Source organism: Streptopelia decaocto (assembly GCF_964273445.1).
Source record: "Streptopelia decaocto genome assembly, chromosome: 2".
In the NCBI taxonomy this organism is placed as follows: domain Eukaryota; kingdom Metazoa; phylum Chordata; class Aves; order Columbiformes; family Columbidae; genus Streptopelia; species Streptopelia decaocto.
This window is the reverse complement of record NC_138655.1, coordinates 163,677,670-163,700,320: the sequence shown is the minus strand read 5'-3', so window position 1 is coordinate 163,700,320 and position 22,651 is coordinate 163,677,670. Positions and strand designations below refer to the sequence as shown.

At 70.5% G+C, this 22,651-nt stretch overlaps 1 protein-coding gene across 1 annotated transcript in view; it reads left to right on the top strand.

Moving 5' to 3' along the window:
• Window positions 1-1,848: 1,848 nt before the first annotated feature.
• LOC309435897 (SCO-spondin-like) overlaps window positions 1,849-22,651 on the top strand; it is a gene marked incomplete at both ends in the record, with an annotated part of 32,793 nt that continues 11,990 nt past the window's right edge. Inside the window, 59 exons of the mRNA XM_082044638.1 lie at window positions 1,849-1,919; window positions 2,002-2,208; window positions 2,305-2,387; window positions 2,499-2,669; window positions 2,756-2,967; window positions 3,219-3,321; window positions 3,436-3,594; window positions 3,725-3,810; window positions 3,918-4,040; window positions 4,123-4,285; window positions 5,670-5,910; window positions 6,128-6,266; window positions 6,355-6,481; window positions 6,575-6,747; window positions 6,869-7,090; window positions 7,180-7,345; window positions 8,089-8,341; window positions 9,328-9,508; window positions 9,763-9,857; window positions 9,923-10,179; window positions 10,268-10,402; window positions 10,497-10,699; window positions 10,831-10,958; window positions 11,060-11,169; window positions 11,419-11,568; window positions 11,654-11,747; window positions 11,852-12,252; window positions 12,415-12,645; window positions 12,727-12,900; window positions 13,116-13,352; window positions 13,470-13,592; window positions 13,687-13,778; window positions 13,880-14,105; window positions 14,991-15,143; window positions 15,228-15,368; window positions 15,474-15,659; window positions 15,746-15,896; window positions 15,964-16,123; window positions 16,209-16,263; window positions 16,345-16,455; window positions 16,560-16,778; window positions 16,871-16,998; window positions 17,186-17,327; window positions 17,435-17,608; window positions 17,695-17,860; window positions 17,948-18,017; window positions 18,094-18,151; window positions 18,551-18,679; window positions 18,790-18,960; window positions 19,271-19,435; window positions 19,765-19,944; window positions 20,099-20,221; window positions 20,401-20,527; window positions 20,671-20,796; window positions 20,880-20,971; window positions 21,090-21,260; window positions 21,337-21,589; window positions 21,679-21,725; window positions 22,369-22,599. Of these exons, the coding sequence (XP_081900764.1) occupies window positions 1,849-1,919; window positions 2,002-2,208; window positions 2,305-2,387; window positions 2,499-2,669; window positions 2,756-2,967; window positions 3,219-3,321; window positions 3,436-3,594; window positions 3,725-3,810; window positions 3,918-4,040; window positions 4,123-4,285; window positions 5,670-5,910; window positions 6,128-6,266; window positions 6,355-6,481; window positions 6,575-6,747; window positions 6,869-7,090; window positions 7,180-7,345; window positions 8,089-8,341; window positions 9,328-9,508; window positions 9,763-9,857; window positions 9,923-10,179; window positions 10,268-10,402; window positions 10,497-10,699; window positions 10,831-10,958; window positions 11,060-11,169; window positions 11,419-11,568; window positions 11,654-11,747; window positions 11,852-12,252; window positions 12,415-12,645; window positions 12,727-12,900; window positions 13,116-13,352; window positions 13,470-13,592; window positions 13,687-13,778; window positions 13,880-14,105; window positions 14,991-15,143; window positions 15,228-15,368; window positions 15,474-15,659; window positions 15,746-15,896; window positions 15,964-16,123; window positions 16,209-16,263; window positions 16,345-16,455; window positions 16,560-16,778; window positions 16,871-16,998; window positions 17,186-17,327; window positions 17,435-17,608; window positions 17,695-17,860; window positions 17,948-18,017; window positions 18,094-18,151; window positions 18,551-18,679; window positions 18,790-18,960; window positions 19,271-19,435; window positions 19,765-19,944; window positions 20,099-20,221; window positions 20,401-20,527; window positions 20,671-20,796; window positions 20,880-20,971; window positions 21,090-21,260; window positions 21,337-21,589; window positions 21,679-21,725; window positions 22,369-22,599 (9,265 nt within the window). The remainder of the gene's footprint in view (window positions 1,920-2,001; window positions 2,209-2,304; window positions 2,388-2,498; window positions 2,670-2,755; window positions 2,968-3,218; window positions 3,322-3,435; window positions 3,595-3,724; window positions 3,811-3,917; window positions 4,041-4,122; window positions 4,286-5,669; window positions 5,911-6,127; window positions 6,267-6,354; window positions 6,482-6,574; window positions 6,748-6,868; window positions 7,091-7,179; window positions 7,346-8,088; window positions 8,342-9,327; window positions 9,509-9,762; window positions 9,858-9,922; window positions 10,180-10,267; window positions 10,403-10,496; window positions 10,700-10,830; window positions 10,959-11,059; window positions 11,170-11,418; window positions 11,569-11,653; window positions 11,748-11,851; window positions 12,253-12,414; window positions 12,646-12,726; window positions 12,901-13,115; window positions 13,353-13,469; window positions 13,593-13,686; window positions 13,779-13,879; window positions 14,106-14,990; window positions 15,144-15,227; window positions 15,369-15,473; window positions 15,660-15,745; window positions 15,897-15,963; window positions 16,124-16,208; window positions 16,264-16,344; window positions 16,456-16,559; window positions 16,779-16,870; window positions 16,999-17,185; window positions 17,328-17,434; window positions 17,609-17,694; window positions 17,861-17,947; window positions 18,018-18,093; window positions 18,152-18,550; window positions 18,680-18,789; window positions 18,961-19,270; window positions 19,436-19,764; window positions 19,945-20,098; window positions 20,222-20,400; window positions 20,528-20,670; window positions 20,797-20,879; window positions 20,972-21,089; window positions 21,261-21,336; window positions 21,590-21,678; window positions 21,726-22,368; window positions 22,600-22,651) is intronic.

Genomic DNA, 22,651 nt, shown 5'->3' with positions numbered 1-22,651 from the left:
TGAACCAACGCAGCCATCGCCAGAATGAACCAACGCAGCCATCACCACAATGAACCAACACAACCATCGCCCAATGAACCAACGCAGCCATCGCCACAATGAACCAACGCAGCCATCGCCCAATGAACCAACGCAGCCATCGCCCCAATGAACCAACACAACCATCGCCCAATGAACCAACGCAGCCATCGCCCAATGAACCAACGCAGCCATTGCCAGAATGAACCAATGCAGCCCACACGCCAGCAAGCGCGGTGCATGGGGTGGAGACCCTCACTGCCTGTGTTCGTGCTGATCAGTTTGGGAACTATAGCACGTTCTGCCCCACAGCTGAGGAGCGTGTGTGGTGCCGAGTATCATGTGCCGGACAGCTGCAATTCAACATTTCCCTGGTTCCACCACGGCCACCCAACAGCTGCACCATTTTCTCTTAAATGTGTAGATCTATAGATGCAAATTAGTATCTCTGCAATCACACCAGCCTGCTCCCCGTTCCTAAGGACGCCCGTGCAGCACGGCTGGATGTGCGGACAGACCCTCACCCAAAGCAATCGAGGGGTGGCTGATGTCTTAGGAACGGGACTGGGGGTGTTAAACAGCACGGACACTGCAGTTTTAGCAAATCAAATAAGCTCAGCACCAAGTAATGCACCCAAGGGAGAAGAGCCGTGGCGATCCCCGCTCTCGGCACTGGGAACGCACCAATGGCTCTGCTCTGCTCTGTTTCCCCAGCGGGAAGCGTTAATGAAAAGGACACCAGCTAATTGTGAAGCACCCGGCGCAGCCCCAGCTCCCGTCTCTCCCGCCCCAGTTGTGTTCGGGCTCGGCCGTGGGCACGAGCTCCGGTGGCACCGTTGGGAGAGGAGAAGGTGGCACCTTCCCCACGGCAATTCTGAAGAGAACCCGGGAAAACGCAGCAGAACGTGGGAGGGAATTCAGTCCTGGTGGCACCTGATCACTTGTTCCTATAAGCAGCGCACAGCGAAGCCGCAGCGGTTGTTTTGCCACCCGCGGCGCTGGGGTCGGCGTCACAGCCCAGCTCCTGCACGGGTTCAGTCCCCGGGAACTGTGCGCTGCGCGTGAGAACTGGGGTACGGGCCGCAAAAAGCAGGAAATGGCAACTGGTGCTGTTGATGTATCAGTTGGAGGACCAGGGCCCCCCCGGGCATTCCTTGGGGGGATGAGTAAGACCAGGATGTGGGGTCATGGCACATCCATGTTGGGTGGGGGCACAGCCGGGCTGTATCCTGGTCCATGTGTGCCGGGGGGCCAGAGGGGCAGAGCACTAATCCCTAATCCCAAGATGTGCCGGATGCAGGATGTGGCCCCGCTGGGCAGAGCTGCCTGGGGGACCCCGGGTCCTCCCCCCCAGCACAGTCCTGAGCGCTTTACCCTGGAGATGGGACAGTGGGGGGGACCCACAGCAGCCCCCCCCGCCCCAGCTGCGCCCAATCACCAGCCCCACAGATGGCCCTGGGTGCCCAGTCCCACCCCATAAAACCCGCAGCTCTTTGGGGTGAGCGAGGAGAGGGCTGGGGGAGCAGCAGTGCCAGGTAAGAGGCTCCAGCGTGGGGTGCAAGCCCTGTGTTGGGGTGACACCCATCCTGGGGGCTTTCCATGGGGTCTGGGGACAATTCATGCCTGTGTCCCCCTGTCCCCATCATTGCCACCATGTGTCTGGCGTCCCCGCCATCGGGGAGTCCCCGCAGCACCGGAGGTGCTGCGGGGACTCCCCGATGGCGGGGACGCCCCCAGGGCTGTGCGGCTGCTCTGTGGTGACACAGACCGTCCTCTGCAAGGTGATTGTCCCAGCTTGGCGTGGCCGGGGGACCGTGTGGCATGGCCGGGATGCCATGGGTGCCAGGCAGGGTCCTGGCGCCCCTGCTGCTCTGGACGGCCACGGTGGAAGCGGCCATCGGGTGAGTCCTGTGTGGCATCACCGTGCCGGCACCGGGGATGCTGGGGGGGTATCGGTGCCACGGGTGACGGATCCTGTGGCAGGCGGTGGTGCGAGTGGACCGTGCAGGTGACGGCGGAGGAGGAGGTGACACCACGGCGCGAGGACGCGGTGCCCTGCGCCAGCCTCTACCACTACAGCCTGGCAGGCTGGCGGATCGACCGGGACCGCATGCGCCAGGCTTACGGCGGGGACCGCGGCGAGCCCCACCGTGACGCCGGCTCCGGCACCCCGCTCTGCTACATCTACAAGTGAGTGCCGGGGGGATGTGTGGTGCATGGGATGGGGTGACGCCTCCGCACCCCTCCGGCCCCCCACCTGATGCCAGGGCTCCCCCGGCCCTGCAGGCCCCCGGAGATGCAGCCGGTGGTGTGGAACCGCACGGTGCGCGCCTGCTGCCGCGGCTGGAGCGGGCCCCACTGCACGGAAGGTAGGGACGGGCACTGGGGCGCGGTGGCACCGCCGGCCCCGCCGCTGGGCACTGAGCCGGTGGAGCAGCCGGTGCTCTCCAGCGGAGATGATTCACGTCTCTCTGCCGCAGGCGAAGGCTCATTGGGGCGCTGCTATGGCACGTGGCAGTGCCAGGACACCGCCAGCAGCCGCAACCTCTCCGCCATGAGCCTGGCTGAGTGCTGCCGGCACCCCTGGGGCCACAGCTGGAGGAACGGCTCCACCGCGCCCTGCCTCGCCTGCACCCACCTGCCCCTCGCCGGTGGGTCTGGGGCTCCTTGGGGCTGCGGGGCAGCCCCGGGCGGTTCTGCGGGGCACGTCCTGAGTAGCGTCACCTCCCCACTGCAGGAGGGGTGTCCCCACGGCTGTCACCGGCTGCGTCCCTGCGGGGAGCGGCCGCCCGGCACCGCGGCCCCCGGGCCGGCTGCCTCACCTGGGCCGGATCCCGCTACCGCAGCTTCGACAGGACGCACTTCCACTTCTCCGGAGAGTGCACCTACAGCCTGGCCGCCGCTGCCGATGGCACCTGGGCTGTCTCCATCGCCGCCGGCGACCCCCGGGTACCAGCTCCCCCCGCAGTGGGGGCTGCTCATGGGGGGGATGAGGGGAGCGCGGCCGGGGACTCTGCCGAGCCCATGGACAGCGGCTCTAGGGGCACAGGGGCCATCACTCCATCCCCACGGTCCATCACAGCCTCACGGTGTGGCTCGGCGTGGCCATGGCGTCCATGGCTGTGAGCAGCCGGAGAGGTGCCGGTGGCGCTGGGACACACCACAGGCTGCTGTCCCCGGCTGACACCGCGCTGTCACAGGCACTGCACATGACCTTCGGGATGGACACCGTGGTGGCCAGGGGCCGAAACCTCTCGGTGAACGGCGTGGCGGTGCTGGAGGGACAGCCGTACCTGCACAACGGTGAGCGTGGCGGGATGCTCCGTCCTCCGCTGCCACCGACCCTGGGGTTCTGGGTCCCCATCCCATCCCTGTCCTTGTCCCCGTGCCGTGCTGAGCTGGCTGTGGTGCCGGCAGGGATCAGCGTGGCGTGGCCGGGAGATGGGGTGGCCGTGGCGAGCGGGCTGGGCATGCGGGTGACCTCGGACGGGCGCCAGGCTGTCACCGTGACGGTTGACGCCGAGCTGTGGGGCAGCACACGGGGGCTCTGCGGCCCCTACAACGATGATCCTACCGGTGAGTGTCACCTCACCAGTGACGTCCCTGCCATCCCCGCGCTTGGGGAGTCAGGCAGGCACAGGGCAGGGGTGGCCGTGCGGGGAGTGCTGTGTCCCCTCGCCTGCCCCAGCGCTCCCTGTGCCTCCAGATGATCTCCTGCAGCCGACGGGGGACGTGGCTGCCTTTGCCGCCAGCTTTGGCAACTCCTGGAAGATCCCGCATGCCAGCTCTGAGGTACTGGGGTAGAGCCAGGCACCGAGGGGCCGGGGCTGCCACCTCCCAGTCCCCTTGGGGTTCCCTCAAGGGGGTGCCCTGGCTCTGAGGGTCCCTCCTGGTCTCAGCCCCCCTGCAGGGACGCGGCAGAGCCGGGCCCCGGCTGCACCACGGGCGATGCGGCACGGCGGGTGGCCGAGACCGTGTGTGGGGAGCTGCTGGCCGAGCCATTCCGGCAGTGCCACGGCGAGGTGAGGGCGGCCGGTGCCATGTGGGGCCGGGGGGTGCCGGGGGTGCCGGTCCCGCTGCCCTCACCCAGCGCCCCTGTGCCAGGTCGACCCCGCTGGCTTTTACGCTGCGTGCCTGGAGCTGCTGTGCTGGGACGGTGACACCGGGCCGGCGCCCCCCCCCGCTGCCTGCGACACCTTCGCTGCCTACGCACGGGACTGTGCCCAGCACCAAACCTACGTCGACTGGCGCCGGCCGGGCTTCTGCGGTACGGACGGGGGGGTCCAGCAGAGCCCCCAACTGCTGCTCCCTGTCCCCCACAACTGCTGCTCCGTGTCCCCCGCAACTGCTGCTCCCTGTCCCCCCAACTGCTGCTCCGTGTCCCCCGCAACTGCTGCTCCCTGTCCCTCCAACTGCTGCTCCCTGTCCCCCCAACTGCTGCTCCCTGTCCCCCCCTCACTGCTGCTCCCTGTCCCCCCCAACTGCCGCTCCCTGTCCCCCGCAACTGCTGCTCCCTGTCCCCCCCTCACTGCCGCTCCCTGTCCCCCCCTCACTGCCGCTCCCTGTCCCCCCAACTGCTGCTCCCTGTCCCCCCCTCACTGCCGCTCCCTGTCCCCCCCTCACTGCCGCTCCCTGTCCCTCCAACTGCTGCTCCCTGTCCCCCCCTCACTGCCACTCCCTGTCCCTCCCTCACTGCCGCTCCCTGTCCCCCCCTCAACTGCTGCTCCCTGTCCCCCCCTCACTGCTGCTCCCTGTCCCCCCCAACTGCCGCTCCCTGTCCCCCGCAACTGCTGCTCCCTGTCCCCCCCTCACTGCCGCTCCCTGTCCCCCCAACTGCTGCTCCCTGTCCCCCCCTCACTGCCGCTCCCTGTCCCCCCCTCACTGCCGCTCCCTGTCCCTCCAACTGCTGCTCCCTGTCCCCCCCTCACTGCCACTCCCTGTCCCTCCCTCACTGCCGCTCCCTGTCCCCCCAGTTGCTGCTCCCTGTCCCCCACAACTGCTGCTCCCTGTCCCCCCGGTGCTGGCGGCTCCTGCTGCGCTGTGCACCCCAATGGTTTGTGCCTGCACCCCTCATTTACTTGTGCGTGCACCCATCAGTCCTGCGCACTCCAAAGGCTTTTGGGTGCACCCTCAGTTGTGCACACCCCTGTGTGTGCACTCATCAGTCCTGTGCACCCCAGTGTGCACTGTTTGGTTGTGTGCACCCCAAAGGCTCATGCATGCACCCCTCGGTTGGGTGCACCCCAAAGGCTTGTGCGTACACCCCTCAGTCACGTGCACCCCAGTTTCTTGTGCATTAATCCATTTGCTATGGGAACCCCAAAGATTTCTGCTTGTGCCCCTTGGTCATATGCACCCCAAAGGCCTGTGTGTGCACCTATCAGTCCTGTGCACCCCAAAGTTTTCTGTGTGCACCTTTTTGTCACGTGCACCCCAAAGGTTTGTGCATAGACCCTCAGTCTCGTACACCCCACACTTCGGTGCACCCCACTGGCTTCTGCATGCATCTGCTGGCTGTGTGCACCCCAAGGATTTCTGCTTGCGCCCCTTGGTCACATGCACCCCAAAGGCCTGTGTGCACACCCCTCAGCGGGTGCTGTGCCCATCGGTGCTGAGCCCACCGGTGCTGAGCGTGGCATCTGTCCCGGCAGAGCGGGCGTGCGGCGCGGGGCAGCGGTTCTCGGACTGCGTGTCCTCCTGCCCCGCCAGCTGCGCGGCGGTGGGCAGCGCCGAGGACGGGCCGTGCCGCCAGGACTGCGCCGGCGGCTGCGAGTGTGCGCCGGGGCTCTATGAGGACGGGGGGCTCTGTGTCCCCCCAAGCGCCTGCCCCTGCCACCACCGTCACCAGCGCTACGCCCCGGGCCAGACCATCCGCCAGCGCTGCAACCAGTGGTGAGCGACGCCAGCGTGCGGGGGCCTGATTCTGCACCGCTGGGCTGGAGTCCCTGCGCCCACCAGGGTTGAACCCTACAGATGGGCCTGATGTCCATCATGTCCTGGGTTTTGGGGTGGGGGCAAGTGCCTGTGCATCCTGCCTGGCATGCCGGGAGGAGCAGTGGCTGTGGTGTCCCCTGCCCGGTGAGCCCAGTGTCCCCTCCTGTGCCCACAGCACGTGTCAGGGCGGGCACTGGCTCTGCAGCCAGGACCGGTGCCCGGGGGAGTGCACGGTGCTGGGGGGCCGCCACTACGCCACCTTCGACCACCGGCGCTTCTCCTTCCTGGGCACCTGTGCCTACACCCTGGTGCAGGTGGGTGGCAGCTGCAGAGACCAGGACAGTGGGCACCTGTCCTGGGGGACCCCAGTGCAGGGGGGTCAGCGGGGTCTCTGCCCCCCAGGACTTTGTGGAGGGGCAGCTGCTGATCACAATGGAGCACGAGGCTTGTGATGGCCACCAGCCCCTTGGCTGCCTCCGGTCCCTCTCCGTCAGCACCCGCCGGACCTCCGCCCGCCTCCGTGGCACAGGTGACCCGAGGGACTGTCCCTGCACCCCAGCGGGGTGGTGCTGGGTGCCAGCCTGGTGGTCATGCCCTGATGTCCCTTTGCCCTCTGGTACAGGCGAGGTGACGGTGGACGAGCGGGAGGTGACACTGCCCTTCACTGGCGCGGAGCTGAATGTTCGCCAGGCATCGTCCTCCTTCCTGCTGCTCCAGACCTTCGGGGCCCACGTCCTCTGGGGCCTGGAGGCGCCCACTACCTACATCACCCTCCAGCCTGCCTTCGCCAACAAGGTGAGCCTGGTCCCTGGCTGTGCCACGCTGCCGTGGTGGTGCCCGGTGGCACATCCAGGCTGGGATGCGGCTGTGCGGGTCCGGTGGGTCCATCCTGAGTCACATCCCACCGACACGGCAGGTGCGGGGGCTCTGTGGCACCTACAACTGGAACCAGCAGGATGAGTTCACCACCCCAATGGGTGACGTGGAGACCAGCGTAACCGCCTTTGCCAACAAGTACCGAGTGTCTGGCAGCTGCCCCGAGCTCAGGCCCTTCCCCCTGGAGCCCTGCGGTGCCTTTGCCGGGCAGCGGGAGCTGGCGGAGGCTGCCTGCGCCGTCCTGCACGGCCCTGCCTTCCAGGTGCCGCGGGGCCCCTGCCCCGGCTGGGCAGCCACGCACCTGGCGCCCGGTGCCAGTGCCATGGTCCAACCTGCCCGTCCTGCCCCCAGCCCTGCCACCAGGTCGTGGAGCTGGAGCCCTTCCTCCAGCTCTGCCTGCACGATGCCTGCACCTGCCGGGCCGGGCAGCGCTGCCTCTGCCCCGCGCTGGCTGCCTACGCCCGGCGCTGCGCCCAGGAGGGAGCCGCGCTCGCCTGGAGGAACCAGAGCTTCTGCGGTGCTGGGCAGGATGATGATGGGATGGGATGGGATGGGATGGGATGGGATGGGATGGGATGGGATGGGATGGGATGGGATGGGATGGGATGGGACAGGACGGGGTGGGATGGGACAGGACGGGGTGGGATGGGATGGGATGGGATGGGATGGGATGGGATGGGATGGGATGGGATGGGATGGGATGGGACAGGACGGGGTGGGATGGGACAGGACGGGGTGGGATGGGATGGGATGGGATGGGATGGGATGGGATGGGATGGGATGGGATGGGATGGGAGGGGACGGGATGGATGGATTAGGATGGGGTGGAGTAGAATGGGATGAGATGGATGAGACAGATGGGATGGATGGATTAGGATGGGGGGATGAAATAGGGTGGGACAGAATGGGGTCACATGGAATATATGGGATGGGATGGGATGGGATGGGATGGATTGATTAGGATGGGATGGAGTTGAATGGGATGAGATGGATGAGACAGATGGGATGGATGGATTAGGATGGGTGGATGAAATTGGGTGGGACAGGATGGAGTCAGGTGGGATATATGGGATGGGATGGATATGGTGGGAGAGGATGAATGGGATGGGACAGGATAGATGGGATGCGTTGAGATGGGGTTGGGATGGGGATGTTGCCACCACATGCGTGGGGACAGCAGGGAGGGCCGGGTGCTGGGGTGCACCAGCGGGCCAAGGCAGGGGCCCACCTTTGGTGACACCCCCACGCCTGTGCCTGCAGCCGTGCCGTGCGCCGGGGGGCAGCTGTACCAGGAGTGCGGGCGTCCCTGCGGCCGCAGCTGCGCGGAGCTGCGCCTGCCGGGGGGCGGCTCCTGCCCCGACCTGGCCGGGCTCTGCGTCCCCGGCTGCCGCTGCCCCGCGGGGCTGGTGCTGGCTGAGGACGGGCAGTGCGTCCAGCCCGGCGCCTGCCCCTGCCGCCACGGCGCCCAGCTCCACCCTCCCGGCAGCCGGATCCGCCGCGGCTGCAACGCCTGGTGCGTGGTCCAGGGGTGCCCAGGGGCATGGCAAGGACCGGGCGGGGGACACGGTGGGTGGCAGGGGCCAGGCAGGACGGGAGATGCTGATCTGGAGCTGCGGGATGTGGCAATGGTGGGTGACGTCTGATGAAATCCCCCTACGGCCCGTTTGGGACGGCACCACGGGATAGGTGGCTTTCATTGAATGTCCCTGCCATGAGGCTTCAGTGTCACCGCTGGAGAGCCCAGACCCCCGGAGCAGCTGGCGGGGGGTACCCTGCTCTGGGGCAACAGTGTGGAGCCCAAAAGAGCATGGAGCACCTCACCGGGGGAGGGGGCTTTGGGTGGGATGGGATGGGGAGGGGTAGGGATGGGATAGGGTGGGAGGGCATGGGATTGGGAGGGGTAGGGATGGGATACGGTGGGATGGGATGGGATGAGGTGGGATTGGGAAGGGTGGGGATGGGATAGGGTGGGGATGGGATAGGGTGGGATGGGATTGGGAGGGGTAGGGATTGGGAAGGGTGGGGATGGGATAGGGTGGGATGGGATGGGATGAGGTGGGATTGGGAAGGGTGGGGATGGGATAGGGTGGGGATGGGATAGGGTGGGATGGGATTGGGAGGGGTAGGGATTGGGAAGGGTGGGGATGGGATAGGGTGGGATGGGATGGGATGAGGTGGGATTGGGAAGGGTAGGGATGGGATAGGGTGGGATGGGATGAGGTGGGATTGGGAAGGGTAGGGATGGGATAGGGTGGGATGGGATGAGGTGGGATTGGGAAGGGTGGGGATGGGATAGGGTGGGATGGGATGGGATTGGGAGGGGTAGGGATGGGATAGGGTGGGATGGGATGAGATGGGATTGGGAAGGGTGGGGATGGGATAGGGTGGGATGGGATGGGCACTGGGGATACAGGAACCTCGATGTGGGGCCAAGCGGGCTGTGGGCTCCCCAGGCCGGGGGGTGCTGGGGGTTGCCCTCACTGCATCCCCTCCCCACAGCACCTGCAGCGGGGGGTCCTGGCGCTGTGCTGATGGCCCCTGCCCCGTGGCCGCCCTCTGCCCCCGGGGGCTGGTTCATGTCCCGGGGTCCTGCCTGCGCCGCTGCGACAGCACCGAGCCCAACGGCACCTGTGCCGGCATCGCTGACGGCTGCGTCTGCCCCCCGGGGACCCTCTTCCTGGTGAGTGACCCCTTCCAGGGAGGGAGCGCTGGGGGGCCGGGCAAGCGGCAGCTGGGGGAGCTGGGCATGGGGCTCTGGGGGCTGAGTGCCCAGGGGACACGGGCATTGGTGGCAGGGGTCCAGGGACCATGGAGCACTAGGGATGTGGGTGTGGGGGGTTGGTGAGGGGCACTGGGGGGTCCCAGCCCTTCTGCTGGTTCCTGCTCAGAGCCCCCTGTGCCCCACAGCTCACTTGGGGGGTCTTGTGCCAGCAGGATGGGCGCTGTGTGTCCCCAGAGGAATGTCCCTGCCATCACGGCGGGCGGCTGTACCAGCCCAATGACACCATTGTCCGGGACTGCAACACCTGGTGAGACGCCCCCCAGCCCCCCGGGGGTGCCGTGGCTGTGCCAGCGCTCAGCTCTGTCCCCGCAGCGTGTGCCGGGGGCAGCGCTGGCACTGCGGCCGCGAGGAGTGCGCGGGGACCTGCGTCGCCACCGGGGACCCCCACTACGTCACCTTCGACGGGCGAGCCTTCTCCTTCCTGGGGGACTGCGAGTACCTGCTGGCACGCGAGGTCACCGGCCTCTTTGCTGTCACGGCCGAGAACGTCCCCTGCGGCACCAGCGGCGTCACCTGCACCAAGTCGGTGGTGGTGGTGATGGGCAACACCATCGTGCACATGCTGCGGGGTGAGGGGCTGGCGGGGCCCGGGGGTGGGTCCCCTATGGGGATGGGGACGTGCTGGGGTCCCCACCCCTGACAGCGCCGTCCTGGCAGGGAGGGACGTGACAGTGAACGGGGTCTCGGTTCGACCCCCCAAAGTCTACAGCGGGTCCGGGCTGACGCTGGAGCGCGCCGGCCTCTTCCTCCTCCTGCTGTCCCGCCTGGGGCTGGCGGTGCTCTGGGACGGAGGTGAGACCCATGCGGGGGCTCGGGGGGTCCCGGGGGGTCCCCGGGCTGGCTGTGCTGCGGTGGGACACTGGTGCTGAGCGCTGTGCTGCCCCAGGCACGAGGGTGTACGTGCGGCTGGAGCCGCAGCACCGGGGCCGCGTGGCCGGGCTCTGCGGGAACTTCGACGGCGACGCCGAGAACGATTTCAGCAGCCAGCAAGGGGTGCTGGAGCCCACCCCCGAGCTCTTCGGCAACTCCTGGCGCCTCAGCCTGCTCTGCCCTGAGGTCAACAGTGCCGACACCCGGCACCCCTGCACCGTACGGATGGGGAGGAAGACGCAGATGGGGAACCAGGGTGGCTGCTTGGAGCTGGGGGGTGGCAGGTGGGGGGACACCCCTGGCACCTGGCTGGCCAGTGGGTGGCATCTGATGGCAGCGCTGGCCCCCAGGAAAGCCCCCACCGGGCGCCGTGGGCCCGCAGGCGCTGCAGCGTGCTCCGGCAGCGGCTCTTCGCGCCGTGCCACGACGCGGTGCCGTGCCAGCGCTTCTACGACTGGTGCGTCTTCGACGCCTGTGGGTAAGTGCTGCCCCTCCTAGGGGGCTCTGCCGGGGTCCCGCAGCTGGGGGTTCCCCACTGCCGTCCCTCTGCACCCGGTGCCACCACGCTGCTCCGCACAGCTGCGACTCCGGGGGGGACTGCGAGTGCCTGTGCACGGCCATCGCCGCCTACGCCGAGGAGTGCGGCCGGCGCGGCATCCACATCCGATGGCGGAGCCAGGAGCTGTGCCGTGAGCCACCGCCCCCTCCCCGCCCCTGTCCCCATCCCTGTCCCAAGTGGGGGCGGGCTGGGGGCTGAGCTGCGCCCCATGGGCTATACTGGGCTCTGGGTTTTGTCTCGGCACATCCAGACGAGTGATGGGGCTGGGGGGTCTGGGATGCCGGGGGGTGCAGGAGCTGCCGTGGGGCCTTGGGGAGGGAGTGGGGCCAGGCAGCTGTGGGGTGGGGGGTCCCCATCTGTCCTGATCCCCCATCTCCAGCCCTGCAGTGCGACCAGGGGCTGGAGTACAGCGCCTGTGGCCCCCCCTGCCCCCCCAGCTGCCGCAGCCTCGGCCGGGAGCCCCCCGAGCACTGCCAGGGCCTGCTGTGCCTGGAGGGCTGCTTCTGCCCCCCGGGGACTGTCCTGCACGGTGAGCCCTGGCGACAGCGTGGGGCTGGCATGGGGCTGGTGTGGGGCTCTTACGGGGCTGACACCTCCTCCCCGCCCCGCTGCAGGTGGCGGCTGCATCAAGCCCGTCGAGTGCCCGTGTTTCTGGGATGGCTTCGCCTTCCCGGCCGGTGCCGCGGTGCAGCAGGGCTGCAAGAACTGGTGAGTCCCAGCATGACACTGGCCCAACCATCCGGCACCCACCGGGATGGTGATGCCACACTGGCGGAGAACACTCCAGGGCTGAGCCGTCCCCATCCCCGCAGCACGTGTGCAGCGGGTCAGTGGCGCTGCCCGTCCTCGCCGGAGCCGTGCCCAGCCGCGCCGTCCTGCGCCGAGGGCGAGTTCTCCTGCCGCGCCGACGGGCGCTGCGTGCCGGGCGCCTGGGTCTGCGACAACGAGGAGGACTGCGGGGACGGCTCGGACGAGCTCTGCGCCCCGCGCTGCGCCCCGCACCAGCCGCGCTGCGCCGGCGGGCAGTGCCTGGCCTGGGGCGCCCGCTGTGACGGCGTCCCCGACTGCAGCGACGGCTCCGACGAGAGCGGCTGCGCCCCCCCGACCTGCGTCCCCCCCGAGTTTGGCTGTGCCAGCGGGCGCTGCCTGCCCCCCGAGCGGGTCTGCGACGGGGAGCTGGACTGTGGCTTCGCTGATTACTCGGACGAGGCAGGTGAGTGACCCCACGGCCACCCCACTGCTGTGCCCAGGGTCCCAGAGCAGCAGGGTGCAGGAGCGGGCTGCAGGCCAGCTGTGCCCGTGCGAGGGGCTCTGAACCCCCCATCCATGGGGGTTTCTGCGCCACGGTGAGGGTCTCTGACCGCTGCCACCGCAGGCTGCAGCCCGAGCTGTGGGGCGGGGGAGTTCCGCTGTGCGGTGGGCCGGTGCGTGCCGTACCCTCAGCGCTGCGACGGCCGCGACGACTGCGGCGACTCCAGCGACGAGCGCGGCTGCGGCTGCCCCCCCGGCCACTTCCAGTGCCCCGACACCCGGTGCCTGTCCCCAGCCGCTGTCTGTGACGGCCACCGCGACTGCACCAATGGCACTGATGAAGCTTTCTGCCCAGGTGAGGGGCTGCGGGGCCGGGCCACGCCCGGCAGCCCCCCTGCCTGCAGCATCATTGCCCCATGGCGCTGTGTCCCCCCAGACCGGGTGACCTGCGGCCCCGGGGAGCTCCCCTGCCCCGATGGCTCCTGCATTGGTGAATCCGCGGTCTGTGACGGCATCCACGACTGCCGGGACGGCTGGGACGAGAGCCCGGCGGGGTGTGCGGCAGCTCTGCCCGCTGCCGTGCCCACCGCACCCACCAATGGCTCGGCAGGTGAGGGGCAGTGGTGCCGTGGGGCAGCCAGACCCCCTCATAGTCCCCCAGACCCCCCCAGGCCCCTCCACAGCCCCGGTGCCGGCATGGGGGACTTACCGGGAGCCGCGTGCTCCGCGCCAGGGTGGCACCCGGCGGGGATGGGGGTGCGATGGGGACGCTGGGGCAGGCACCACCCGGTGACCTGCCACCCCACGGTGACCCACCACCCCCAGTGCCAGCATGCGGCCCCTACGCCTTCCCGTGCGGGAGCGGGGAGTGCGCGCCACGGGGCTGGCTCTGCGACGGCGAGGCCGACTGCCGCGACGGCAGCGACGAGCTGGGCTGCGCCGGCGGCTGCGAGCCCGGCCACTTCCCCTGTGCCCACGGCACCGACTGCGTTCCCTACGGCCACCTCTGCGACGGTGTCCCCCACTGCCGCGACCGCTCCGACGAGAGCACCGACCACTGCGGTGAGCCCCGGCGGGGGTCCCTCTGGTGTCCCCCGCCCGCAGCAGCCAGGGTGCTGGGATGCTCTCGGGTGTCCCCTTCCTGTGTCACGCCTTGACGCTGCTCTGGCCCTGGCACAGGCTCCACCGCCATCCCGCCGTGCCCGGGGCACTTTGCCTGCGATGACGGTGTGTGCCTCAACATGTCGAGGGTCTGCGATGGTGCCACCGACTGTCCCCAGGGCGAGGACGAGCTGGCCTGTGGTGAGGGGTTTCCCAGCGAGGGAGGGAGGAGGTGTTGGTGGCCTGCAGCTGGGGACAGCCACCCCACCATGGCCACCCTGTGTCACGTCCACAGAGAGCAGCGTCCCCGCCGACAGGAGCAACCAGACTGGGGGTCCCTGTGCTGAATACACCTGTGGTGGTGGCGACTGTGTCACCTTCCAGCAGGTATGGGGGGCATGGGAAACCCCCACCCCTCCCAGTGCCACCTCGGAGTCCCTGCCGCGCTGTGCCCCCCTCCCCAGCTCAGCATCACCCCGGTGCCGCAGGTGTGTGACGGGGTGCCGGACTGCGAGGCTGGAGCGGGGCCCCCCCGGGATGAGCAGGACTGCGGGGCGTGGGGGCCCTGGGGGCCCTGGAGCGCCTGCACCGTCTCCTGCGGCCCCGGCCTGCAGCGGCGCGCGCGGGGCTGCCACCAGCGCCGGCCCGGTGTGCTGCACCGCTGCCGCGGGCCGGCCGCGCAGGAGCGGCAGTGCTTCCGCCTCGCCTGCCCCGGTGAGCGGGCTGCGGGGGTCCCACTGCTGGGGTGCCCAGGAGGGTCAGGGCGTTCCCGTGGCCGGGGTGCCTGGGGTGTTTGGGGGTTCCCACAGCTGGGGCTGCCTGAGGCATTTGGGCGTTCCCATCGCCCGGGCTGCCAGGGGGTTCCCATGGTTGGGGTGCCTGACAGATTTGGTGGTCCTTATCGCTTTGGATGATTTGGGGAGTCCCGTGGCTGAGGCTACCTGGAGGGTTTAGGGGTTCCCATGTCTGGGGCTGCCTGGAGGGTCTGGGGGTTCCCGTGGCTGAGGCTGCCCAGGTGGGGGGGATGTTCCGATGTGGGTTCCCAGTCCCCGCTAGGGATACCCCAATACTCCTCTATAGCATCCTGATGCCTCCCTAGATCACTCCAATACAATTTGGGACACCCCAATACCCCCCAGGCACCTCAATACCCCATCTAGGACACCATTATCCCCCCCCACAGGACTCCAATATCTCCTGGAGAACTCGAATGTCTCTTCAGACCTCCCCAATTCTTCCCTAGATCACCCCAATGTCCTGCCCAAGGGCTCCAGGGGATTCCCATGACTAGGGTGATTTGGGGGATTCAGTGTTCCCCCCTCCAGGGCTGCTGGAGGGATTTGGGGTGTCCCTTGGCCAGCAGGACCCGGGGGCCTGGGGGAGTCCCACAGCTGGGGCTGCGCGGGGGTTTGGGGGTGCCCTGGGGGGTCCCATTGCCTGGGCTGCTGGGGCAGGAGCGGGGACCCCCAGGCAGGGCAGGGCTGGCTGTGGGTCCAGGGGTTCCGGGGGGAGCACAGGTAGGGCGGTGCAGGCAGGGAGGTGTAGGCAGGCGGTGCAGGCAGGGTCTCCCCCCATCACCCACCTCCCTCCTGCCCGCAGTTGACGGCTCCTGGAGCGAGTGGGCGACCTGGTCGAACTGCACGGGGGGCTGCGGGGGGGTGCGGCTGCGGCGCCGGGACTGCCGCCCCCCCCAGAACGGCGGCCGCCACTGCGCCGAGCTGCCCGGAGCGTCCCCCGCCAGCCTCGAAATGGGTGGGTGCTGTCGCGGGGGCTCCGCGGGCCGGGTGGGCTCCGGGGGTAACCCCGCGGGGGGTAACCCCGCTCCTCCCTCCCCAGGCGCCTGCGAGCCGGGGGGCTGCCCCAACGCCTCCGCCTGCCCGGGGGGGCTGCAGCCCCGGCCCTGCGCCCCCTGCCCCGCGTCCTGCGCCGACCTCGCCGCCGGCGCCAAGTGCCGGCAGGACCGGCCCTGCAGCCCAGGTGAGGGGCCCGGGGGGGCTGCGGACACCCCGGGGGAGCCCCTGCCTTGGGGTGGGCGAGGGGCCGGCCGTGGCGCACCCCAGCCCGCTCTCCCCCCCACCGCAGGGTGCTGGTGCGCGGCGGGGCTGGTGCTGGACGGCAGCGGCGGCCGGTGCGTGTCCCCCCGGGAGTGCCCGTGCCAGGCGGGGGGGCTCCGGTACCGGCCTGGGCAGCCGGTGAAGCTGAACTGTCGCCTCTGCACCTGCCTGGACGGGCAGCTGCGGCACTGCCGCCCCAACCCTGCCTGCGCCGGTGGGTCCCGCGGCGGCGGGAGGGGGGTGCCGGGACCCCCCGCTGGCCCGGTGCCCCCCGCTGACCCGGTGCCCCCCGTGCTGCAGTGCACTGCGGTTGGTCGGCGTGGTCGCCGTGGGGCGAGTGCCCGGGACCCTGCGGCGTCCAGAGCGTCCAGTGGTCGTTCCGCAGCCCCACCAACCCCCCCCGGCGCGGCGGCGGCCGGAGCTGCCGCGGCATCTACCGCAAAGCCCGCAGGTGGGGCGAGGGGCGTAGGGGGGGGCGGAGAGAGGGGTGTGCTCCCCGCTGACCCCCTGTCCCGCAGGTGCCAGACGGCTCCGTGCCGGCAGTGCCAGCAGCAGGGCCGGCGGCGCGTCCCGGGGGAGCGCTGGCAGGGGGGGCCGTGTCGCGTCTGCCAGTGCCTGCCCAGCCTGGCCGTGCGCTGCTCGCCCTACTGCCCCCACCGCGCCGCCGGCTGCCCCCAGGTGAGGGCGGGGGGGCTGGGGCAGCCCCCGGCGGGGCACGGGGGGACCCTCGGTGGCGGTGGCCGTGACAGTGACATCCCCCCAGGGCCAAGTGCTGGTGGAGGGCCGCGGGGATTCCTGCTGCTACTGCGCCCCGGCGGGTGAGTTGGGGGTGCAGGGGCTGGGGGGGTGATGAGTGCCCTGCCCAGGCAGCGGCTGCACGGTGGCTGTCCCCGCTGCAGGTGACAACGGGACGGCCATGCCCCCCACGCTGATGACGGAGCTCCTCTCCGCTACGCCGGCAGAGCCTCCCGACAGCCCCCTCCTCACCTTCCCGCTGCCTCCCCTCGGCGGTAAGCGAGACCCCCCCTCCCCGCGGGGCTGCGGGCAGGGTGCAGGCAGAGTCCGGGGCTGTGTCCCCCCCGTTTCCCCCAGCCCGTCCCCTCCATCCCGGCAGATCCCTGCTACCGCCCGCTGGGCACCCCCTCCCTGCCGGACAGCAGCTTCGCCGCCTCCTCGGCGCAGGCGGGGACCCCCGCACACGCTGCCCGCCTGCACGGCGGCCACCCCGGCCAGGAGCTGCGGGGCTGGGCCCCCCCGGACGACGCCTACCCGGAGCTGCTCTCCGAGCCCCCCTTCCTGCAGCTGGACCTGCTGGAACCCACCAACGTCACCGGTGGGTGCCCGTCCGGACCCCCGGCTGTTGCCGGCGGTGGCGGTGACGGGGTGGGTGGCAGCGCCCACACATGTCGCGGTGTCCCCTGGCAGGGGTGGTGGTGCAGGGAGCCGGCTCCTCTGACGCCTTCGTCACCGCCTTCCTGCTGCAGTTCAGCACCGACGGCTCCCACTGGCACGGCTACCGCGAGGTCGCCGCCGGTGGCCAACCCAAGGCCAAGGTGCTGCCGGCGCTGGGATGGGACTGCGGGTGTGGGGGGGCGTCGGGGGGTGCAGGGGGCGCCACCAGCCGCACGTGCAGCTGTGGGTGCACACAGGGGCCGCGCACATGGATGCTCATGCACATGCGTGCACACCCCTCTGCCCGTTCCTGCCTGCACCCCCCGCCTGTCCCCCCTCTCCCCCCAGCTCTTCCAGGGTAACCGGGATGCCGGCACACCAGCGGTGCGGCTGCTGGGCCGCATGGTGCAGGCGCGGCACGTCCGCATCCTCCCCCAGGACTTCCACAACCGCATCGTCCTGCGCGCCGAGCTGCTGGGCTGCCCCCCAGGTACAGGGGGGCCGGGGAGACCCTTCACCCCCTGCCATGGCAGCCATTCCCTACCCACCTCTGCCCTCTCCCCAAAGTGCCCCCTGCCCAGCTCGGGGTCGTGACAGTGCCGGTGACAATGACGATGCCGGTGGTGACGATGCCGGTGACACCGAGCCAGCGCCCCTGCGGTGTGGGGGAGTTCCAGTGCAGAAACGGGGGCTGCGTCCCCGGGGGTCCCCACGGTGCCCTGTGCGATGGCATCGACGACTGCGGGGATCTCTCCGACGAGCTGCCCTGTGGTGAGCCAGGCGGGGGGGTTGGTGCCTTGAGGGGTCCGGTGCCACATGGGGCTGCCCTTGACACCCCCCCCCACTGCCCCGCGCAGGGCTGCCCCCCGCGGTGACCCCCTCAGCACACGGGCAGTGTCCCCCGTCCCACTTCGCCTGCCCAGGCTCCAGCAGCTGCCTCCCGGCGTCCCGGCGGTGCGACGGCATCGCCGACTGTCCCGATGGCACCGACGAGACCATCTGCGGGACTCCTGGCAGCGCCAGGTGCGGGTGCCGGGAAGGCGGGGGGTCCCGTGGGGGCCGAGGGGGTCGGGGTGGGTCACCCCTAATTGCTGGCTCTGCTGCTTGCAGCCCCGTGGCCCCCGTGGCAGCCGGTGTCCTGTGGCCAAGCACCCAGCCACCATCGGTGTCCCCGCCCGCAGTGAGTCCCGGAGGGGCTGGAGGGGCAGAGGGGGACAGGGGGCTGCAGCGAGTCACGTCTGTCTGTCTCCACACAGCTGTCCCTTGGGACTGGCACCCAGTTGTCCCCGAAAAGCGCTGAGCCCACTCCCCCAGGTATCGGCCGTGGGGCAGGGTGGGGGGGCACGACCTGGGGGGCCCCTGACAGCCCCTGGCACCCTGCCAATGGGAGCCGCCCCCCCGGGGTCCGCCCTGTGCCGAACCCCCCCGCGGTGTTCCCCTGGGTCACGGCACTGCCCTCCCTGGCACTGATCCCTCCGGGTGAGGGGCATCCCGGGGCGGGGGGATCGAGGACAGGCATGGACCCCCCAGCTAATGTGGCATCCCCGGGAGCAGGACGGGGATGTGGGTGTCCCTGGGGTGAAAGGGGGAGTCAGCACCCTGGCTTGTGGCTGGGGGTGCTGTGGGGTCAGGGGTGCTGGGAGCTGGGTGCTGTGCTCACCCCACACACGGGAGGGGGCTGTGCCCCCTGTGCCCCCCTCTTGGCTCCCCCAGGACCAGCCCTGCCCCGGTTGCTCTGCCCGCGGGGCCAGTTCACCTGCGGGGTGCTGGGCTGCCTGGATGCGGCCCTGGTCTGCGACGGGCGCCCCGACTGCCTGGACGGCTCTGACGAGGCCAGCTGTGGTGAGCCGGACCCCCCTCTTGCGGGGACCCCCTCCCTGGAGGGGCCGAGCCCCCCAACTCTGCCGCATGGGCCTGCCCGTAGTGAGCCCCGCTCTCTGCCCGCTCCGCAGGCAGCCCCCCCACCTCCACCAGCCCCCTGGCCTGGCCCACCCCCACCGGCGGCCCCCCCCCTACCTGCCCCCCCAAGCAGTTCTCCTGCGGCAGCGGGGGCTGCCTGCCCCCTGAGAAGCGCTGCGACCTGCACCCCGACTGCCCCGACGGCTCCGACGAGAGCGGCTGTGGTACGTGGGGTGGGGGACAGAGACAGGGAGCCCCCCAATCCCGAAGTGTCCCGCTCCTGGCCAACGATGCCCCCCCCTCCCTACAGCATCCAGCCACTTGTGCACTTGCCTGCCCTGCTCTGGGGACCCAGAGAGCACCAGGGCTGGGGGGCAACAATGCCAGGGGGATCAAAGTTGGGGTGCACCAAGGCTGGGGGGCGGTCTGAGGCCGGGGATAAACAAGGTTGAGGGGTCCAAGGGTGGGGTCCAGGGACTACCGGAGTATGGGCACCCCCTGGGGCAGCCCTGACCCCCATCTCTGTCCCCCCAGTCGACTGCATCCTGTCCCCGTGGGGCGGCTGGGGCCCCTGCAGCCGCTCCTGCGGGCTGGGGGTCACCGTGCGCCGGCGGGCCCTGCTGCGGGGCGCCCTGTCCGCGGGGGGCTGCACCCACCCCCGCCTCGACACCCGCGCCTGCTTCCTCCGTGCCTGCCCAGGTACCTGCTCCTGGGCTGGGACCCCCACCACGGGCTGGGACTACCCCATCATGGGCTGGGATCCCCATCATGGGCTGGGACCCCCGTGGACAGGGACCATCGTGGGCTGGGACCCCCATCACCTGGGACTGGGACCCTCATGAGCTGGGACAACCAACCCTGGGAGACAGCTGGGGGGTCCTTGCTGGTGGGAGGCACAGGGAGCCCATGCGCACTGGAGGGGTGGCAGAGGGTCCTGGGGAGGGGACCTTGCCGAACTCCTCGTCAGCACGGGTGGGTGGGTGGGCAGGGGGTGCCTGCACGCCCCCTGCCTCCGTCTTCCCCTCCAGTGCCCGGCGCGTGGGCAGCCTGGGGGTCCTGGTCCCTCTGCGACGTTGAGTGCGGGGGGGGCGTGCGGAGCCGGCTGCGGAGCTGCAGCGACCCGCCCCCCAAGAACGGGGGGCAGCCCTGCCCCGGGGGCACCCTCCAGATCCAGCCCTGCAACCTGCAGCCCTGCGGGGACCCCCCAGGTACGGGGGGGACATGGCGACCCCCGCGAGGGCGAGAGGGGAGGTACGGGGTGGGCTGCGGGGGGACAGAGACCCCATACAGGGGACCGGGGGACTGGCGGGGACACACGTGGCGCCCCATCCCTGAGCATCCCTGCTCGTCCTTCCCCCTCAGCCTGCGGCCCCCAGATGGTGTTTGTGCGGGCAGGGGACTGCGAGGGGGGGCAGGTGCCCCCCTGTCCCCAGACCTGCGGGGACCTGAGCACCAACAGCACCTGCCAGAGCCCGTGCCAGGAGGGTGAGTGGTGGAGCTGGGGGGACACAGGGGGACATGGGGAGAGAAGGAGATTGCACGGTGACAGCACGGGGGACTGGGGGGATATCAGGGGAAGGGAATGGCACGGTGACAGCTGTGGGAGCCGAGGAGGGTGGGGACACCGGCTCCCTGGGCGGCGCTGAGGGGACACCGCCGGGCAGGCTGCCGGTGCCCGCCGGGGCTGTACCTGCAGGAGGGCGGCTGCGTCAACGCCAGTCGGTGCCAGTGTCACCTGCCCCGGGAGCGGCGGCGGCCCGGCGAGGTGTTCCTGCAGGGCTGTCGCCGGTGGTGAGCAGCGACCCGCGCCCCCCGCCCGGCCTGTGCCCCGGCGCTGCCTGCGAGCGCTGCTGGGGGGCTCGCCAGGAGCCCCCCGGCCTGTTCTGGGGTGTCCCTCGCCCGTCCCCGCAGCTGAGCCCGGTGTCCGTCCCCAGTGCGTGCCAGGACGGGGTGGTGACATGCGAGGACGTGTCCTGCGCTGTGTCCTGCGGCTGGTCCGCCTGGTCGCCCTGGACCCGCTGTGACAGCAGCTGTGGCGCAGGGACGCAGGAGAGGTTCAGGTGCGGGGCCGGGGGGGTAGGCCCTGCCCCACGGCGATGGCGCTGCCCCCCGGACGGGGTGACACCGCGGCACCTTCCCGCAGGTCACCCTCCAACCCCGCGGCAGCCGCCGGCGGAGCCCCCTGCGCCGGGGAGCCCCGGGAGGTGCGACAGTGCCACCAGCCCTGCGACACCGGTACGTGCCCACCCGGCCCCGCGGCGGCACCGGCGATGGCGGGGGCTGTGCTGGTGCTGGCTCAGGGACCCCGGTGTCGCAGTGGCCCCTCTGGTGCTACGGGTCCGTCCGTCCCCAGCAGAGCCCGGCAGCGGCTGGAGCGCCTGGACGCCCTGGTCCGAGTGTTCCGCTCCCTGCGGCTCCGGGGAGCAGCGGCGGCACCGGACCTGCGCCCCGCCGGCACGGGGGGGGCCCGACTGCGCCGGCCCCCACGCCCAGACACGGGAGTGCAGCACCCAGCCCTGCCGAGGTGAGTGTCCCGGTCCGGGAGCGCGGCGGGCGGTGCCGCGGTGGCCGCTGCCCAGCCCTGCCCGCTGTCCCCGCAGCGCGGTGCCCGGGGGACACGCGGTACCGGACGGCGGAGCAGTGCCGGCGCGGGGGGGGACCCTGCCCGCGGCTCTGCCTGGACCTGGCCGCGGGAGTGGAATGTGCCGCGCTCTGCCGGGACGGCTGCGCCTGCCCCCCCGGGCTGCTGCTGCACAACCAGAGCTGTGTGCCGCCCGCCCGCTGTCCCTGCCACCACCGCGGCCGCCTCTACCAGCCCGGGGACACTGTCGCCCTCGACGCCTGCAACAACTGGTGAGGATGCGGCCGCCGCGGCCCCGCCCGGGGCTCTCACCCGGGGCTCCCCACCGATGCCCCCCCGCGCTGACCCTCCTCTCCCGCAGCACCTGCACGGCCGGGGCGATGGTGTGCGGCACAGAGCCCTGCCCAGGTACCGCCGGGACTGGGTGGGGGTCCTGGGGTGTGCGCAGTGATGGGGACACATAGTGCTGGAGGGGACACACACTACCGGGGTGCACCGCCACCCCCGCCCAGGGCAGCCACCCTGCCTGGCCTTGCCGCAGTGACAGCCCCAGCCTGGAGGGTCCTGGTGTGGGTGTCCCCAGGAGGGGTGCCCACGGGGTGGTGTCCCTGGGGTTGAGTGTCCACGCGGTGGGGGTCCTCAGGCTGGCACCCTTGGGTGTCCCTGCGACGAGTGTCCCCAGGGTGGGTGCCCCCAGCAGCTGCCTGACCCCGAGGTGGGGATGTGGGGACATAGTGGGACCAGGTGGGCTGAGGAGACAGGGCTGCAGGGGGCAGGGGGCGGCAGGCAGGGGAAGGGGAGCAGGTGGCACAGGGCGGGGGCGCAGGCTGGCATACGGTGCATGGCGTGGCACAGGATGGCAATACTATGCCTCACAGTGCGACGCTGTGCGGTGTGATGTGGTGCCATACGGTGCGGTGTGGCACAGCGTGGTGCCATGCGGTGCAGTGCAGTGCCATGCGGTGCCATGGGGGCACAGCAGATCCCCCAGGACCCCTTTGCCCATGCGCTCTGGGTGTTGGCACTGGTGTTGGCACTGGTGCATCCCCAGCTAAAGCCCCCACTGCCGGGGAGGCCAAGGCGCCGCGTGCCATCCCGCTCTCCCCTGTGCCCGCAGAGGTGCCGTGGGGCACACGGTCCCCGTGGGGCGCGTGGTCCCCGTGGGGGCCCTGCAGCGTCTCGTGCGGAGGGGGCGAGCGGCTGCGCCGGCGGCGGTGCCAGCAGCCGGTGTGCCCAGGGCTGGGCCTGGAGAGCCAGATCTGCAACACCCAGGTGTGCCGGGGTGAGTGCCGGCCCCCGCCCTGCCCCACACCCCAGCCCCGCGGCGCAGCCCC